Here is an 18,624-nt window from a genome sequence, read left to right on the forward strand (position 1 = left end):
TTGGATCAAGCCCCACATCAGGCTTTCTGCTCAGCGGGGAGCCTGCTTCCCCCTCTCTCTCTCTGCCTGCCTCTCTGCCTACTTGTGATCTCTGTCTGTCAAATAAATAAATAAAATCTTTTAAAAAAATAAAATAAAAATCGAGTTTTCTTAATGAGTTTTTAGTACTTTATAAATTTTGGATATAAGTCCTTTATCAGATAGTGCATTTTGCAAATATTATATTCCAGGACATGGATTGTCTTTTCATTTTCTTAACTATCTTTTAAAGAGTATAAGTTTTAAACTTTGATGAAATCCAGTTCACTGGTTTTTCTTTTATAGTTTATACTTTAGTTTCTTAAGAAATATTTACCTTAACCCAAAGTCACAAAAATTTTCTCCTGTATTTTTTATCCGAAAGTTTTATAGTTGTAACTCTTACATATAGATCTATAATTCATTTTGAGATAATATTTGCACAGGGAGTGAGGTGTTGGGGAGTAAGAATTACCTGTTCTCTTCAGGATTCTTCTAGCTGAACTAAAAATCATCTTGACAAGAGACAGATCAACAGGAGAAAATCAAATTTAATTCATACGTATGGGTAATCCATACAGATATGGAAATTCCAAAGACAGGCAAGGTGAGGTGTATATGTTATTCTGAACTAAGGAGAAGGGGGTAGCAGGGGTCTGGGACGTCAGAGGGAAGGAATTCAATTCACTGGAAGATGAAAAAGAGTAAATGTTTCAAATATTTTTGGGGCCACCCAGAAACAATGTGACATAGAAAACTTTGATCAGACAGGCCTGGGTAGGTTCCTCCGTATATGCCATACCTAGTTGATAGTAGAATGTAATTATATTGTAGGTAGCTCTCTTCCCAGACCAGGTCCTTTATTCAAATTTTTTGTAGGCAGTTGTGTGGAAGGTAAAAGAGCTGTTCCTGAATCTGCTGGGTTTTAATAGGTTTTTAACTCAAATTAATCTTCATGGCAAAGTGGCCCATCTGAGGGGCAGCCTGCCCTTGGCCCCTACAGAGGTACAGAGGTAAAGCTCAAAAGTTCTTTTTTTTTCTTATGGACATCCAGTTGTTCAGCACAATTTGTTAAAAAGACTATCCTTTGCCACTGAATTAGCTTGTTACTGTTTTTGAATATTAGTTTGTATTCTGTGTATAGATCTCTTTCTCTATTATTCCATTGATCTGTATATGTACATATATGGGGATTTAGTTTTATTTTTGCTGCCTAGTGCCAAAAGTGTAGTTTTGATCTGAAAATACACTTCTTTCTTTAATTTGGAAAATTCTTGGTTATTATATCTTTGAATATTACTTCTCTTTCATTTCTAACATTTTCTTCTTTTGGAACTCCTTTTTCATGTTGGAACCTCTGAAATCAGTCTTGATCTCTGAACTGTTTTGGGTAATTTTTCTTTGCCTTTTGTGCTGGATGCTGGAGTTCATTCTCTCTTCAGAAAAACTCATTAATTTAAGAGGAATATTAATATGAACTGATTAATATTTATATGGACATAATAAGGTTACACTGTTATTAATTTTCAGCTTTTAGATTTAACTTTGGAACAAGGCAAGAAGATAATTAAAATTATAAACACTGACTGTAGATACTAACCTTGCAAGTGAAATCATTTTTAAAAAAATTTTAAATTTTTTTATGAACATATAATGTATTATTAGTCCCAGGGGTACAGGTCTGTGAATTGCCAGGTCTACACACTTCACAGCACTCACTATATCACATACCCTCCCCAATGTCCACAACCCCACCACCCTCTCCCTACCCTCCTCCCCCTGGTCACCCTCAGTTTGTTTTGTTACAGTAAGAGTCTCTCATGGTTTGTCTCCCTCCCGATCCCATCTTGTTTCATTTATTCTTTTCCTGCCCCCCAAACCCCGCACATTGCATCTCCACTTCCTCATATCAGGGAGATATGATCTTTCTCTGATTGACTTAGTGAAATCATTTTTATCTTTGAAAAATGCTTTTTATTCCCTTTCAGTCATTTGTAACTTAATGTTTGTAGACATGTTTATCTTCTCTCAGTGGTTCTTTGGGTATCCTAAGTCTAATCCTTCTGAATTGAGAGTATATTTGTGTAACATAGAAATGGGTATGAAGGCCCAATTGAAGCTACTTTAAACCTTCTGGAGGTTTCCCACTACAATTAGAATAAATTCCAAATGCCTTTGGCCAATAAGATCCTATTTGATTTAGTCTAAAGATTTCTTTGACTTTATCTTTTACTACTCCTTAGTTGCTTTAGCTACATTGATCACCTTTGTGACCTTTGAACCCATCAAACCCATTTCTAACTATTGGCTTTTGTACTTACTGTTCCTAGACCTGGAATGCTCTTCTTTGTAGATCTTAACTGGTTGGTATCTTCTCTTCATTCAGGTTTGATCTCAAATGTTTCTGCCTCAAAGCATTTTTCCTTGACCCTCTTAGATAAAGAAGTGTTTTGTCCCCTTTTCCTACCAGTCTTTTACATTACCTTCCTTGTTTTATTTTCTTCAAAACATTTATCTCTAACTTTACTAACTGATGTTGTTAATTTGTCTTCCTCCTTTAGAATATAAGCTCCGTGAGGGCAAGACTTAACTATCTGGCTCAACTCTGTGTACCAGCCTTTAGAACTAGTAGTCTGGCACATTGAAGAAGTTTAATAAAAAGAACCTGTGGATTGAAGGAATCAATAAATTGATATGATGTCACTAGGAAGTATTTTGTTTGTCATTTTGTGGAGAAGTACCTGGAGGCAATGAGTCCTGAGAGAACACTTCTATTAATAAAAATGCCATACTTATTATTCCTGACTTCTTGTTCCCATTGGGACTTGGAAACAAGAGTAAATTCTATTGAGGTCAACCTGGGAATGTTTCTGAGACCCCAGTGTCTCCGGTCCTTGAGAAAGAAATACCAGGGGTCACTCATGCAGATTACTTGGGAACTTTCTACAATTTAATATCTTTGAAAAAAAAAAAAAACAATACTACTAAAATCTTCCTTATTTTGTATCTTTACATTGTAGTCACCTGGGTTAACCCAGATGAACTTTTGGTTAATTTCAATTTCTTATAGAGGGGCACCTGGATGGCTTAGTTGTTAAGCATCTACCGTCAGCTCAGGATATGATCCCAGGATCCTGGCCTTGAGCCCTGAATAGGGCTCCCTGCTCAGCGGGAAGCCTGCTTCTCCCTCTCCCCCACCTCCTGCTTCTGCTCCCTCTCTCGCTATGTCTCTCTCTGTCAAATAAATAAGTAAAATTGTAAAAAAAAAAAACCCCAAATTTCTTATGTAGATTTATCAAAAGGCAAAATAAATTTTAAGGTACTATATTACTAATGTGTCGATTATTAATAAGCTGCAATCATTTTTGAATTTTATTTTTATTAATTTTATAATGTCACTAATAAAATTATAGGCCTCAAATACAATGGAATTTGATTTTTTATTTTTTAATGTGGAGGTTTATCTCAGTCTAAGAATATAGGTGCATACTCCCTACTGACTTAGAAAGAAATGTATTTTGATATTTTTAAGCCACCATCTCTTGCCAATTTTCCATCCCTGCCAAGTATTTAGAAGAAAAAATATAGGTGGATTATAGAAGAGGGGAAAAAAGAGATTTTAAAATAGTAGTCTCCTAAAGAATATAAATAATTGATAAGACATGTATTAAAAAATGATAGGTGTCCTGTAAATATTTGTGGAATGACTGGGACTCTATCAGGTTTTGTGCATCTTAGAAAATATTCTGCTAATATGTGTATCTTTATTTCTTTTTTGGACCAGTATCTAACAATATATATCCTATACAATATATATCCTATACACATGTAAATGTGTAATTGATCGATCAATGTCCAGTAATTGTTTCGTATTTTAGTGGCTTGCTGTTATTTCTCATGGCCATAAAAATTCATTGCTTATAGTCTTTAGTATTGCTAAAACAGGTCACTTTTTTAGCTTTAAAATAGGGGAAAAAAAATGTTTCCTAACCCATGTGTTTCCAGGGAAGGAGGAACTTCATTGGTGTTTTCATCATCATCAATAATTTTCTTGTATTGTTTTTCCAGTTAAAGATTTTATATCATGGTTTGGATTTTTTGTCTCTTTTTATAATTAACTGAATCTTTTTGGTAAATTTAGTTTGTATCTTTCTATGAGAAAAGGAGCCATGGTATTGCTGCTTTTTGCAAAGTAATTTTTCAGACAATGAGAAAGTAATATGGACTATTTACGAAGAACTGATTTAAGACTAATATCTAGTATTTATTTATTTTATTATTTTAAAAGATTTATTTGAGACACGAGTGCGCATGCTCAGGGTGGGGCAAAGGGAGAAGGGGAGAGAGTCTTAAGCAGACTACCTGCTAGGTATGGAGCTTGATGCGGGGCTCAGTCTCACAATCCTGAGATCACTACTGGAGCTGAAATCCGGAGTTGAATGCTTAATGGACTGCACCACCCAGTTGCCTCTCTAGTATTTTTTGAGCACTCGCTATGTGCTAGGCCATATTTATTGTTTTATGTGTACTGTTTCATTTCTTCTCGACTACAACTCTGTGATTCATACTGTTCTTGTCCCCATTTTACATATGAGGAAACTGAGAGGCACCAAGGGTCTAAGTAATTTGCCAAAGATCAAACACATAGTTGATTAGTGGTTGAAGCCAGGTTTGAATTCAGCTGTGTCTTCTCTAAATCCCATGTTTTAAAAAAGCTGTAAACTGCCTTTTGAACTTTTTGAAGTTACATGGTAAATCTTACAGATGCTTTGAACTGAGGAAATCACCTTTTCTGAAATATTCCTGCTTAACTGCAGTTTACTGTCTTACAAAGAACACCAAGGGACTATCTAAATTCTTTTGATAGTTTGAGGTTTAGTTATATGTTGATATTCATGGTATTACTATTTCTTGAGCCATTTGTTTGGAAATTGTTCCATTCAAGTTAGTTGTGAGGATAAACATGCTTTGAAACAAAAGGAAGCTGTTGCTAGATACAAAGTTGTATTTGAATTGAATTTGAAGGTGGCTGTAAGCACTTTGAAGAACAAAGTTAAAATTCCAAATTTAAGATGGAAAATTGCAGATTACTACATGTATATATATATATTTTAAAGATAGTATGATATATGGAAAGACTAGGAGATTGAAAGATCTGCTTTCTAGATCTTACTTTGCTGCTTATTTTATCTTGCGTCTTTGGAGAGTCACTTCACCTCTACTCCTAACCTTCAGTTTCTTCACCTGTCAAATAAAAATCCAGAAGTTCAGAGAAATGACACCTGCTATTGATCTGATGATTATCTGATCAAAATCATGGGAAATTGCTTTGTAAGCTATTGATATAAAACCTTTGATATACTTGTCAGGTCATTTAATCTCAGAAGCAAGAATTTGTATCTATTTTATTTATATGGATTCCATAGTGGTCTTGGGGCATATAGAATTAATTCAGTGGATTCATTGTATTGAATGTTTCCATAGAGAAGTACATGTATAAACAAATCTATAATAGACTTTATGAGTTCAAGAGCCCCAGATTAAATTTTCAGTGAAAGCCTGTCTTTGTCAAATTCTCAAACCCAGTGTTTTATTTTTCCTGGTATCTATACCTGTGGAATGCTACTTGTTTATAGATGAGGTGGTATGTAACAATCTAAACTAAATCACTCATTAAGATTGATAGAGACTTACCTTAAAAGAATTTTTTTTAAAGAAAATAGATGCTTACAGGATAACATATATTTTATAATATAAAGGGGCATAATGAGGAATTTGCATGTGATTGAGACAGGGAGGAGGAGGTTGTTAGGTGGTAGAAGTAAAAAGGTAATATCTGGAAAAATAACCAGTAATAGATTATCCATACATAATCCAGTCTCTAATAGGGAAATCCCCAAAGGGATGATGCATGAATGTGTTGAATACCAAGCCAACATAGTTTTCACCTTTGAGTTGTATGCACTAGGCCAATCTTAAGAAACATAAACGTTATGCTCTTATTAGAACTTTAAAGGAATGATACTGTGTACTATACATTATGGATGGAAAAAATATCTTCCATCTCTTTTGTCTCCCATTCTTCTCCTCCCCCAGATTAAAAGATGAAAATTTATACAAATCTTATTCTAAAATCTTTGATAAAGCAAAGAAAAGACTATAATACTTGGCTGATCATTATATGTATATGTAAATTATAACAATAATAGCTGCAAGTTTATGAGAACACATTGTGTGCCATGATGCTGTTAGGCATTTTGGAGAAATTTTATCATTTATTCTTCACAACAGGTCTGAAATTTGTAATTTTCCCCATTTTTACATAGCTATTACTTGTCCCCAAATCACATTATAGTGATTGAACTAGTATTCAAACCCATACCTCTGTGACTCCACAATCTGTGATTTTTTTCTTTTTTCCCCAAATACCATACTGCTTCCTTGATATGGGGATTTTTTTGTTTGTTTTCATAGATCTGGCCCAGAAGATCAAATGTGCAGCCAGATTTGGTTAATCCTGGGGCAAGAGTACTGCCTGTAAATGTCTTTGGCAGATGATGATGTTCAGGTGAACATGGCTGTCAGCCACAAAGCTTCTCCAAGTTTTGTGGGGAGTTGTTTCCTTCACTTGTGGACCCTACTATCAGCCTAGCTTCCTACTTCCTTCAAGGAATCAGTGAGCCATCATTGAACTGTTCTGTGAACAGACTCTAGTTTTCCAGGGAAGTAAGCATTAAGTTTGCTGATGAGGATTTCTGCATTTGCTGTTACTGCTTTCAGAAATATCAGAAGACATTTACACATGTCTAGGGAACCTATCTACTGTTACGAGACAGCTCCTGTTGGGAAGTTCTTTTGTAATTCTAAACTGAGGAAAATGTCTTCCTAATGAAAGGCTGATTTGTCACTGTTTCATGTAAAAAATTTGAGTTAGAAAGTGCTTAGTCAAGAGCTTTTGCAGCTAGAAGAAAAAAAACTAATATGAATTTAAATGAACGCTACATTATGATTCATATTTGTCTCACCCGTATTTGTCTCACTCACAAATCCTATGATACTACCTTCTCCATAAATTTTCTTCCCTCAATGTCTCATACATAACTGTACTTACTCTTAATTTGTTATGTTCATGAGTTGACTTTATTCACCCAATGAGATTGTAAGCTCTGCAAGAACAGGTACCTAGTAGTAACATTTTTTTAAATGATTTTTGGGGCAGTAATTCTTACCCTGAGACTTCTAATTTAGACAGTAGAGCTGTCCAATCTAAGGAAGGCATCAATATTTTTGGCTTTTGGCTAGGTAGACTTCTACAGTGTGATAACATAAGCTATTTCATGCTCACCAGAGGCCCTGATAACATTGGAAAACAAATTTTCATTTAATAAATACCTTTATTAAAAAAACAACATTATAGGGGTGCCTGGGTGGCTTAGTGGGTTAAAGCCTCTGCCTTCGGCTTGGGTCATGGTCTCAGAGTCCTGGGATCGAGCCCCACATCGGGCTTTCTGCTCAGCAAGGAGCCTGCTTCCTCCTCTCTCTCTGCCTGCCTCTCTGCCTACTTGTAATCTCTGTCTGTCAAATAAATAAATAAAATCTTTAAAACAAAACAAAAAACCCCAACATTATAGAGGCGCCTGGGTGGCTCAGTGGGTTAAAGCCTCTGCCTTCAGTTCTGGTCATGGTCTCAGGGTCCTGGGATCAAGCCCCGCATCGGGCTCTCTGCTCAGCAGGGAGCCTGCTTCCCTTCCTCTCTCTCTGCCTGCCTCTCTGCCTACTTGTGATCTCTGTCAAATAAATAAATAAAATCTTTAAAAAAAAAAACAAAAAAAAATAACATTATAAACATGTCTTTTATAATGAAAGTTTGGGAATTAGTGTTTGGCCATGTCTGGCCCAATGTTAAGTAATAATGATTACTAAGAATATGATTGATTTATTGATAGAATAATTAATGAACTTTTTGTTTTAGGAAATGTTGTGGGCAACTTGGGACATTCCTTCTTCAGTCAGAGTTTCCTTGGCAGTAAAGAACATGGTGGATTCTTATATGTGACATCTACCTACCAGTCACTGCAAGACCTAGTACTCCCAACCCCACCTTACTTGTTTGGGATTCTCATCCAGAAATGGGAAACTCCTTGGGCTAAAGTGTTTCCCATCCGACTAATGTTAAGACTTGGAGCTGAATATCGACGTAAGTAGTAAAATAGCTTCTTCTATGCTATATAACCAAAATGTGATGGTTAAATAAAGGCCTGAGATAATCAGACCCCCACCTCCCAGTGATACAGTCCCAACAGAAGTCTTTTGAAGTAGCTAAGCTAAATTTGGCCATTGTCTTTACTTATTTTAGCTTTAATGGTAAGGACTAAAAATCTCAAAATAGGAAGTTAGTGATTATTTAATACCTTATAAACTTAGAAAAAATGTATTGGACTTTAACAAGTAACCTTTTATAGTATCTGTAGTGAACTTTTTTTTTTTTCTATTTTGTTGGAAAATAGTTATGACAAAGTATATCTTACATAACATAACAGGTACTGGAAACTTAGTGGTATAGTGATCACTTTCAGTTGGTAAAGTGAGTAGTAGAAGAGCTTCCTTGCCCATTGTGGAAGTCATACAACTAAGTTATGAGGTTTCTTTTAAGACATTAAGGCTTAAATGTAAGTTTTATTTTAAACTATATTTTTACCTGATCAGAATTGCTGTGGTCTAGGAATTGGACCATTTGAACAAGATTCTTAACTCTGTGACTTACTAGCTCTGTACCTTTGGGCAAATCACTTAATCTGTCAGTTTCTTCTGAACTGGAAAAAATAATACTTGCCTTTTATGTTATGTAAGATTGTTAAGAGGATCAAATGAAATAATGAAAAACTATTTTATGAATCATAAAAAAGTATATGCTTTCAGCAAGTCAGCTTCATTCTTTCTCTTATTCATTCAATAAGAATTTGATAAAGGCCTACCATTTGTAACAAATCCTGGGAATTTAGAAATAGTTAAGACATGGTTACAGGTTCTTAGAAACCTTTGTAAGGAAGACATACAGAAATCATGATTATAGTAGTATATTGTATTAAAACACATGTTCAAAGTTAACAAAGTTCTCTTGGAGTTCTGAGATGGACTCTAACTTCACCAAGAATGAAGGAGTTGGATAAGGAACATTTCTTGGACCAATTTACTTCTGGACTGAATTGTGAAAGAGGCATATGAATCAGCTAAATGAAGTAGGGAAAGGAAAGGATTGTATGCAGAGGAAACATGTTATCTTCCTGTCTTGTACAGGCAGTTCACCCCCTAACATTCAAAGAGTAAGCCAAGTAATAGGTCACCTTATGTTTGGCTGTTCTAAGGAGGATCCTGGTGGGGAAGTATATAAGAGTGAACACAGAAGAATTAGGAGAGATTTGTTTCCCCAGAGCATATTAATCCAGTTTGAAGAAGAGTGCTTCCTAAGACTTGGTAGTTCATTTTTAAGACTGCTGCATCAAAAGGCTTATTCTGGTCATCAAAAGACTTACTCTGGTATGGTTTGTAGAAGGCTCAGAATTTGTCTTTGATGCTACCGTGCTAAATACTTTTGACCCCTAAATTTCATATGATCTAAAACAGCTATTCCATTTATATTTTGAAAATTTTATGAACCCTGATGTCTCCCTTTTACCAAAATATTAAGCTGTCAGACTTAGTCTCATTATTTCTCATTTCCATAGTTTATCCATGCCCACTCTTCAGTGTCAGATTTCGGAAGCCATTGTTTGGAGAGACGGGGCATACCATCATGAATCTTCTTGCAGTAAGTTGGAGATTTTTATTGCCTTCTTTCTTACTGGGGTTTGTACAGAAGAAGGAAGAGAGGGATTTCATTTTTTGTTAATAGCCATACCCCTGCTGCTTCAGGCAAGTGGAGATTTATACTGTAGGAAAAGAACAACATATATATTCTTTGGAAAGTATATGGTGCTTTGGAGTGGAAATAGTACAGGATTTCAGCCCTTTGTTATACACTTACTGTCGAAGTTACCTTGCAGGATTATTTTGAGGTCTAGAGGTAATGTATATTTAAAGCACCTAGAATTCTGTCTTTTTATTTTAAGTGTACCATATCATATCAGTGTCCCCTTTGTCTGTATAGCTTATTGTTTAGCCCAGAATTGCTCAGAGATTTATTCAAATACCTTAAGCAAGTAAGGTATTCATTCTTTTCTGATGGATTTGTGTATAGGTTGGGATTCACACTTTATTCTTTTCCTTTCCCCTGGGCTCTCCCATGTACCTTTGCACTTGCACAGGCTCTGACTCTTTTGACTAAGGATATTGTTTGGCTTGGGCCCACTAAGGCCTTTGCTGTATGTGTGCATAGACCAAGGTCAATCCTGGGTATTTGGAGAGTTTATGAAGCTTGCTATGGTTTTCTCACCTCCCAGAACCTTTGTTAAATCTCTGGCTAGTCTGCCTGCTTGTTACTTTCCCCAAATAGGCTAACAACCTCAAGCTAACTGAGCTGCTGGCCCTCTGTTCCTGCTAGCCACTGAAATTACCACAGCAGCTGCTACCACTCCAAGTAAGATCCTCCAAGTAGCAGAGCTGATGTTTTTACAAACTACCTTGAACCACCTGAGAGGGCTAGGGTGCAGCCCCAAGAAAGATCACAGACTCAGCTCTACTATGCTTGCTTGAAGTTCAGTAGCTTTCACAAATAAACACAGCTCAGCATGTTGTATGCCTTTGGACTAACTCCAGAACATCATAATGATTGTTTTTAAAAAACTATTTACCCAGCTTTTTAGTTGCTTTTTTAGGGGATGGATTTATTTCCTTACTTTGTCTTGCATTTGTTATTATAGCTTTTACTATGTTTTAAAGAGATTTCAGTAATAAGAAAAACTTTTTTTTTTTTTTTTTTTTTAAGATTTTCTTTATTTATTTGTCAGAGAGAGAGGAGCGAGAGTGAGCGCAGGCAGAGGCAGAGAGAAGCAGGCTCCCCGCCAAGCAAGGAGCCCGATTCGGGACTCCATCCCAGGTCGCCGGGATCATGACCTGAGCTGAAGGCAGCTGCTTAACCAACTGAGCCACCCAGGCGTCCCAACTCTTTTTTTTTAAGATTTTATTTCTTTGACAGAGATCACAAGTAGGCAGAGAGGCAGGCAGAGGGTTGGGGGAGCAGGCTCCCTGCTGACCAGAGAGCCCAATGTGGGGGCTCTCTGATCATGGGATCATAACCTGAGCTGAAGGCAGAGGCTTTAACCCACTGAGCCACCCCGGCGCCCCAATAAGAAAAGCTCTTGTAGTTTTACTTGTGTAGTTGCCGTTTTCAGTGATCTTCATTCCTTTGTGTAAATCTGTATTTCCATCCGGTGTTGTTTTCCTTCTGCCTAAAAGATTTCCTAACATTTATTGTCATGTGGGTCTTCTGGTAAGAAACTTGTTTGGTGGGGCGCCTGGGTGGCTCAGTGGGTTAAGCCTCTGCCTTCAGCTCAGGTCGTGATCTCAGGGTCCTGGGATCGAGCCCCGCATGGGGCTCTCTGCTTGGCGGGGAGACTGCTTCTCTGTCTACCTGAGATCTCTCTCTGTCAAATAAATAAAATCTTAAAAAAGAAAAGAAAAGAAACTTGTTTGGCATTTGTATTTCTAACAGTATCTTTATTTTACCTTCATATTTGAAAAATATTTTTGGATATTTTGGATATAGAATTCTAGGTTGGCAGTTTTATTCCTTAAGTATTTTAAGATTTTTTTTTTTGTTTATTTATTCGACAGACAGAGATCACAAGTAACCAGAGAGGCAGGCAGAGAGAGAGGAAGGGAAGCAGGCTCCCTGCCAAGCAGAGAGCCCGACGTGGGGTGGGTCCCAGGACCCCGGGATCATGACCTGAGCCGAAAGCAGAGGCTTTAACCACTGAGCCACGCAGGCACCCCTTCTTTGAGTATTTTAAAGATGAATAGCAATCACTTTACTGTTTTCTGGTTTGCATTGTTTCAGATGAGGAGTCCGTGTTCCCTCTTTGTTCCTGTCTGTGTAATATTTTTTCCTTCTCTGTGTGCTTTAAGGTGTTTCTTTTTATTACTGGTTTTAAACAATATGATTACGTACTTTTTATGGTTTTTTTGAGTGTGTTTCTTGTGCTTGGAATTTGTTGAGCTTCTTAGTTTTTGTGAGTTTATAGTTTTTATCAAACAACCTTTGCTGTCTACCTCTTCCTCTTCAGGGACTCTAATGTTATAGACATATTAGGCTGCTTGAAATTGTTCACAGCTCACTAATGCTCCTTTTTTTTTTTTTTTAAATTTTTCTGTCTTTCTTTTTTTCTTCCTTGTGTTTCATTTTGAATGGTTTTTACTGTTGAGACTTCAAGTCAAGAATCTTTTATTTTGTATTGTTAAAGCTGTCAGTTCCATTTTGGGGGGGGAGGTGATCTCACTCATTATAATTTTCATCTCTGGAAGTTTGACTTAAGTCTTTTCTATATCCCATATGCCTGTACTTAATTTTTTAAACATCTGGAATATGATCATTGGAACCTTATAATGTTTTTGTTTGGTAATTCTAAGATCTCTATCGGTTCTAGTTCAGTTTCCATTGATTAACTACCCTCTTATTTTGAGTTGTATTTTCCTGCTTCTTTGCATGCTTGGTATTTTTAAATTTCTTATTGGATGCCAAATATGATTTCTCCACACTGGGTGCTGGATCTTTTTGTATTCTGTAAATATTCTTGAGTTCTGTTACAAGTAAGGCAGTTAATTTACCTAGAAATAGTTTGATCCTTTCAGTCTTGCTTTTAAGATTTGTAAGGTGGGGATGCCTAGGTGGCTCAGTGGGTTGAGCCTCTGCCTTCAGCTCAGGTCATGATCTCAGGATCCTGGGATCGAGCCCCACATCAGGCTCTCTGCTCGGCTGGGAGCCTGCTTTCCCCTCTCTGCCTGCCTCTCTGCCGACTTGTGATCTCTCTCTCTCCGTCAAATAAATTAAAAAAAAAAAAAAAGGATTTGTAAGGTGGAACCAAAGTCTTGTTTACTGTAGTACTAATTATTCCCCACCACTAAGGCAAGACCCTTCTGATTACTTGTAATGACTCTGGTCCTATTTGGAATTAGGCCAAACTTCACAGATCAAAGGCACATTTCTTAACAAGACTTTTTTTTTTTTTTTTTTTTAAGATTTTATTTATTTATTTGACAGGGAGAAAGAGACACCAAGAGAGGGAACACAAGGGGCGCCTGGGTGGCTCAGTGGGTTAAAGCCTCTGCCTTCGGCTCAGGTCATGATCCCAGGGTCCTGGGATCGAGCCCCGCATCGAGCCCCGCATCGGGCTCTCTGCTCAGCAGGGAGCCTGCTTCCTCCTCTTTCTCTGCCTACTTGTGATCTCTATCAAATAAATAAATAAAATCTTTAAAAAAAGCAAAAAAAGAGGGAACACAAGAGAAACCGACTCCACACTGAGCAGGGAGCCCGATGCAGGGCTTGATCCTAGGACTCTAGGATCACAACCTGAGCCCAAGGCAGATGCTTAACGACTGAGCCACCCAGGTGCCCCACAAGACTGTTGTTACTTTAGGCACCAGCTTCAAGTTTAGGGGTTCCCAGGTTACCTATATTTCTGACTAACTGGATACAAATGTTAACATTCCCACTGCCCTCTCAGTTTTGATAATTCACTGGACTGATTCACAGAACTCAGCAAGGTATATAATACTTGTGATTACAGTTTTATTATAATAAAGGAAATACAAATCAGGGCCAGTCAGAAGAAGAGACATATAGTACAAGGTCTGGGAGAAACCCACACAAGACGCCTCTGTGTCCTCTGGGACATGTCACCCTGCTGATACATTGATATATAACATGCACAGAGTAAGCACCTGTACTTTGTGTCCTGAGTTTTTATTGGAGTTTCCTTACATAGGCATGACTGACTGAGTCATTGGCCATGTGATTGAACTCAGTCTCAAGCCCCCCTGATATCATGTGCCTCAAGACCCCATCTTCTAATCACATGGTTGATCTTTCTGGGATGACCAGCCCCCATCCTGAATTATCTTGTTCACATAAACTATCTGAGGACCCACCATGAGTCACTAAATTAACATAGACTATCAGGGATCCACCACTGAATAACGAAGACATTCTTACCATTCAGGAAATTCAGGGGTTTGGAGGCTACCTCTCAGGAACCTGAACAAAGGCCAGCCAAATTCTTTGTCATGTAAGAATATTCTAACCTAATGCCCATTGAATATGAGGTTTACTGCTCTGGTTTTTAGGACCAGGCACTATTCCCACACCTGTGTAACAGATAATGTTCCCAGTAATCATTTCAGGTAGTTTCTGCACTGGCCTTACAAAGTTTTCTCACACACATTCACTGATCCGAACTCTGCTGAATTCTGGAGTGAGACACTCTGCAAATCTTTGGACCTCTTCTCTGCAGTGTTCTCCTCTCTGATACTCTGTCCTGTGAACTCTAGCCACATTGGGTTTTTGGATTCTCAGTTTTATCTCCTCAACTCAGGAAATCTGCTAGCTCTCCTTGGGTTTCCCCTTCCTATACCTGAGCTTAGAAGCTGTTTTGGAGGCATACCTGGATACTCATAGAGCTCATCTTGTTTGTTTCCTGACTCTCAGGAATCACTGTTCTTTGTGGCCTGAGATTCGGTGTCTTTGAAATCATTGTTTCATGTGTTCTGTGCATTTTTTGTTTTTGTTTTTGTTTTTTTGTTTTGTTTTGTTTTGTTTTCAGGCAGGAGGGTAAATCCAGGCCTCTTCTCTCCATTTTGGCCAGAAGTAGACATTTTATTTTATTTATTTTCTTAAGTAATCTCTACAACCAATGTGGGACTCCAACTCATGACCCTGAGATCAAGAGTTGCATGTTCCACCAACTGAGCCACCCAGGCACCCCCAGAAGTAGAAATTTTGAAATTATATTTTAAATCTACAGGATCTCTTTCTCTCTCTCTCTTTGTCTCCCTCCCTCCCTTTACTCTAGTTCCCATCGCTTTATCACTCCCTGGCAACTTTAGTTTTTAGTCGCATTTTTGACAAGGTAATTTTTCTTGCTGATTATAATCTGCTGTAGAATGAAAAGGAGATATTTATCCTATAATCTAGTAGCATAAACTAATCTAGTTTTATGGCCTTTTATATCAATCCACTTATATAAACTTTATGGCCTTTTATATCAATCCATAATATAAACTTTTAGTGGGTTATCTCCTGAAGTATCTTGCTCTCCATCACCACCATTAGGGAGGAAAATTTTTTCTCTTTCAAGGATACCCTGATAGTCTATGTTAGCTGGTCTAAGAATTAAATTGACATGAGACAGATTACAACAGAAAATTGAATTTAACTTTGTATATATGAGAACCTCACATACAGGAGGGTTCAAAAACAGAAAGGTAAAATGAGTTATATATGCCATCCTGAGCTAAGGAATGGGATAGGGACTTGGGGCTTCCAAAGGGAGGAGGGCAGTTCACAAGGCAATAAAATTAAGAGCAAATGTTTGGTAATTAATTAGATGTTTGCCCTACCATACAGATGGGTTTCAGATAGAATTTATCTCTGATAATAACTCTAATTCTGAGGAAGCCCCTCAGGTAGTTTAAACAAGGGCAAAAGTTTCTCTTGAGCCTGCAGGGTCTCAATTGCCTGCAGGTCAAAGTGGCACATTTGGAGGAGCCTTGTTTTAAAACCTTTATACCCTCTTCTCTGTCGCTAGCTTACTAAGACTTACAATCTATTGATTCTAACACTTTTCCATTGTCTCTCACTCCCCTTGCCTTTCCCTCTCCCTATCTTAAGATTCCGCGGTTTTATCATTAAAATCACTTTTTTTTTTTAAATGTAATTCTGGTTTCTCTCTCTTTCTCTGTTTCTTTCTCTCTTTCTCTCTCTTACCCTTTGTTGTGGTGGCCCAGCAAAATGTAAATCCTAGTTAAATTTACCTTTCTTAAAAAAATTCATTTTTATTTATGTGCAGTTAAATTCACCTTTTGTAGAGTATACTTCTCAAAGTTTTGACAAATGTAAAGAATTATGTTACCACCACTGTTGCAGTTAAGATATAGAACAGTTCTGATGTCACTCCAGAAAATTTGCTAGTGCACCTCATTGATCCTCTGTCCCTATAGTTTTAGCTTCTGTAGACTGTCATATAATTGGAATTATATAGTACGTAGACTTTTCAGTCTGGCTTCTTTTACATATCATAATGCATTTAAGATTCATCTGTGTTATGTATGTTGTTGGAGAGGAAATAATCTTTTCCTCTATGTTTGGTTCTTTGTCTGAGGCCCTATAAATTAGACTGGCCAAAGAGTGATTAATGGAGACATATTTTCAGGTGGCATATTCTGGTAACCTTCCATATCAATAGTTCATTCATTTTTATTGCTTTATAGTATTCAGTTGTATGTAAGACCACAGTTTATCCATTTACCTGTTGATGGATCTGTGGGTTATTTCTCGTTTTTGGTTATGAATAAAGCTACTGCAAACATTCATGTATGAAATTTTGAGTGAGCATTAGTTTTCCTTTCTCTTGGGTAAATACCTGGAATAGAATAGTTAAGCCATATTGTACATTCAGTGTTATATAGAACTGTGGAATTCTTTTCCAACAAGGAATATAAGGAATTCTTTTTTTTTTTTTTTTTGCCAGCACTTGTTATTTCTCTTTTTTTTTTTTTTTGTTTTTAATTTTTGCCATTCCAATAGGAGTTTAATGGTCTTAATTTTTTTTTAACGATTTTATTTATTTATTTGACAGAGGGAGACACAGTGAGAGAGGAACACAAGCAGGGGGAATGAGAGAGGGAACACAAGCAGGCTCCCCACTGAGCAGGGCTTGAGCCAGGGTTTGATTCAGGACCCTGGGATCAGGACCTGAGCCCAAGGCAGATGCTTAACGACTTAGTGGTCTTAATTTTTGTGATTTTAATTTGTATTCTGCTTATGATGAATTATTCAGAACATTTTTTTTCATGTGCTAATTTGCCCTCCTTATGTCTTATTTAGTGAATCTTGGGATTTTTGCCTATTTAGAAAATATGATTGTTATTTTGTTGTTGAGTTTTGAGAGTTTTTCATGTATTCTGCATATAAGTCCTTTGGTAGATATTTATCGTTTGTATATTTTCTTCCAGACTGTGGTTTATTTTTTTATTCTCTTAACAGTGTCTTTCACAGAACAAAAGTTTTTAACTTTGTTAAAGTTCAGTTTCTTTTTTTTTTAATTTTTTATATATTTTATTTATTTCAGAGAGAGTTGCAAAAGCAGGGGTGAAGGGGAGAGGGAGAAACAGGCTGCCTGTTGAGCAGGGAGCCTGACTCAGGGCTCCATCCCTGGACCCCAGGATTGTGACCTGAGCCGAAGGCAGACACTAAACCGACTGAGCCACCCAGGCACTCCTAACGTTTAATTTCTTAATGTTTTTATGGAGCATGCTTTTTATATGATATCTAAGAACTTATTGACCAGAATGACATCACACATATTTTCTTCCATGTTTCTTTGTAGAAGGCTTATAGTTTTATTTTTATGTTTTATATTTAAGTCTTTGGTCCATTTTTAGTTAATTTTTTGTTCATGATTGTGAGGCATTGTTAGAAACTCTTTTTTTTGGTCCAGTACTGTTCATTGAAAAGACTATCCTTTCTTCATTTACCTGGCTTCACACCCTTATCAAAAGTCAGCTGGAGCACCTGGGTGGCTCAGTCAAGCAACTAACTCTTAGTTTCAGCTCAGGTCATCATCTCAGGGTCCTAAGATCAAGCCCCTCATGGGGCGCCATGCAGAGATTCTCTCCACTCACACTTTTTCTCTAAAATAAATAAATAAAATCTTAAAAAAAGTAAAAAAGTCAGTTGACCATACCTGCATGGATCTACTTCATCCTTCATTGATAACTTTGTCCAAGCCCGAATGTGGATGAAGACAAAAAGAGTAGCCCATTCTCTGGTCTCACTTTAGATTCATGACCGATACCATTAAAGAAGCTCTCAGACCTGGCAATATTTCCTGCTCCATAACACATTCCTATTCTCATGTTTTCTCAAATTTCCAGTACCTCTTCTTCTTTTCTCACTTTCAGCTGATGACTCAGCCCCAATTTCCCTGAGTTAATAGAAGCAGTCAGAAGACAATTTTCACACCATTCCATCCAAAAACTTATCAGTATCTATACATTTTCTTTTCTTAGCTTCTAGGACATCTTTCTTTCTTGGTTTTTCTGCAGAATTCTGACTTGCCATTTTTCCCTTCCCATCATGTTCTACCTCTCAGTAAATGGAAGTATGGTCTTACAGTTGCCCCGTCCATTTAATTCAGAATCATCTTTGATTCTTCTCTTTTTTCCACATTCCACATTCAATCCACTTCAAAATATATCTAGAATCTGATAACTTCTCACCGCCTTTTGAACTGTTAACACTTTGGTCAAAGTTATCACTGTCTCTTACCTGAATTATTTTTGTATTTTTATCTGATCTCCTTTCTTCTGTCCTTGTTCCCTTACCGGCTATTCTACAGAGAAGTAAGAGAGATCTGTTAAAATAGGTCGAAAACCTTCTCACTGTAAAGGCAAAGG

The 18,624-nt window shown here is 37.0% G+C and overlaps 1 protein-coding gene across 3 annotated transcripts in view; it reads left to right on the top strand.

The window, feature by feature from the left end:
• Window positions 1-18,624, top strand: part of ZFYVE9 (zinc finger FYVE-type containing 9) — a 199,929-nt gene that overhangs the window by 142,399 nt on the left and 38,906 nt on the right. For all 3 annotated transcript variants that reach the window (XM_032844103.1, XM_032844102.1, XM_032844104.1), the window contains 2 exons: window positions 7,991-8,215; window positions 9,744-9,826. In XM_032844103.1, the coding sequence (XP_032699994.1) occupies window positions 7,991-8,215; window positions 9,744-9,826 (308 nt within the window). The remainder of the gene's footprint in view (window positions 1-7,990; window positions 8,216-9,743; window positions 9,827-18,624) is intronic.

Source organism: Lontra canadensis, unplaced genomic scaffold (assembly GCF_010015895.1).
Source record: "Lontra canadensis isolate GAN:19392208 unplaced genomic scaffold, GSC_riverotter_1.0 scaffold148, whole genome shotgun sequence".
In the NCBI taxonomy this organism is placed as follows: domain Eukaryota; kingdom Metazoa; phylum Chordata; class Mammalia; order Carnivora; family Mustelidae; genus Lontra; species Lontra canadensis.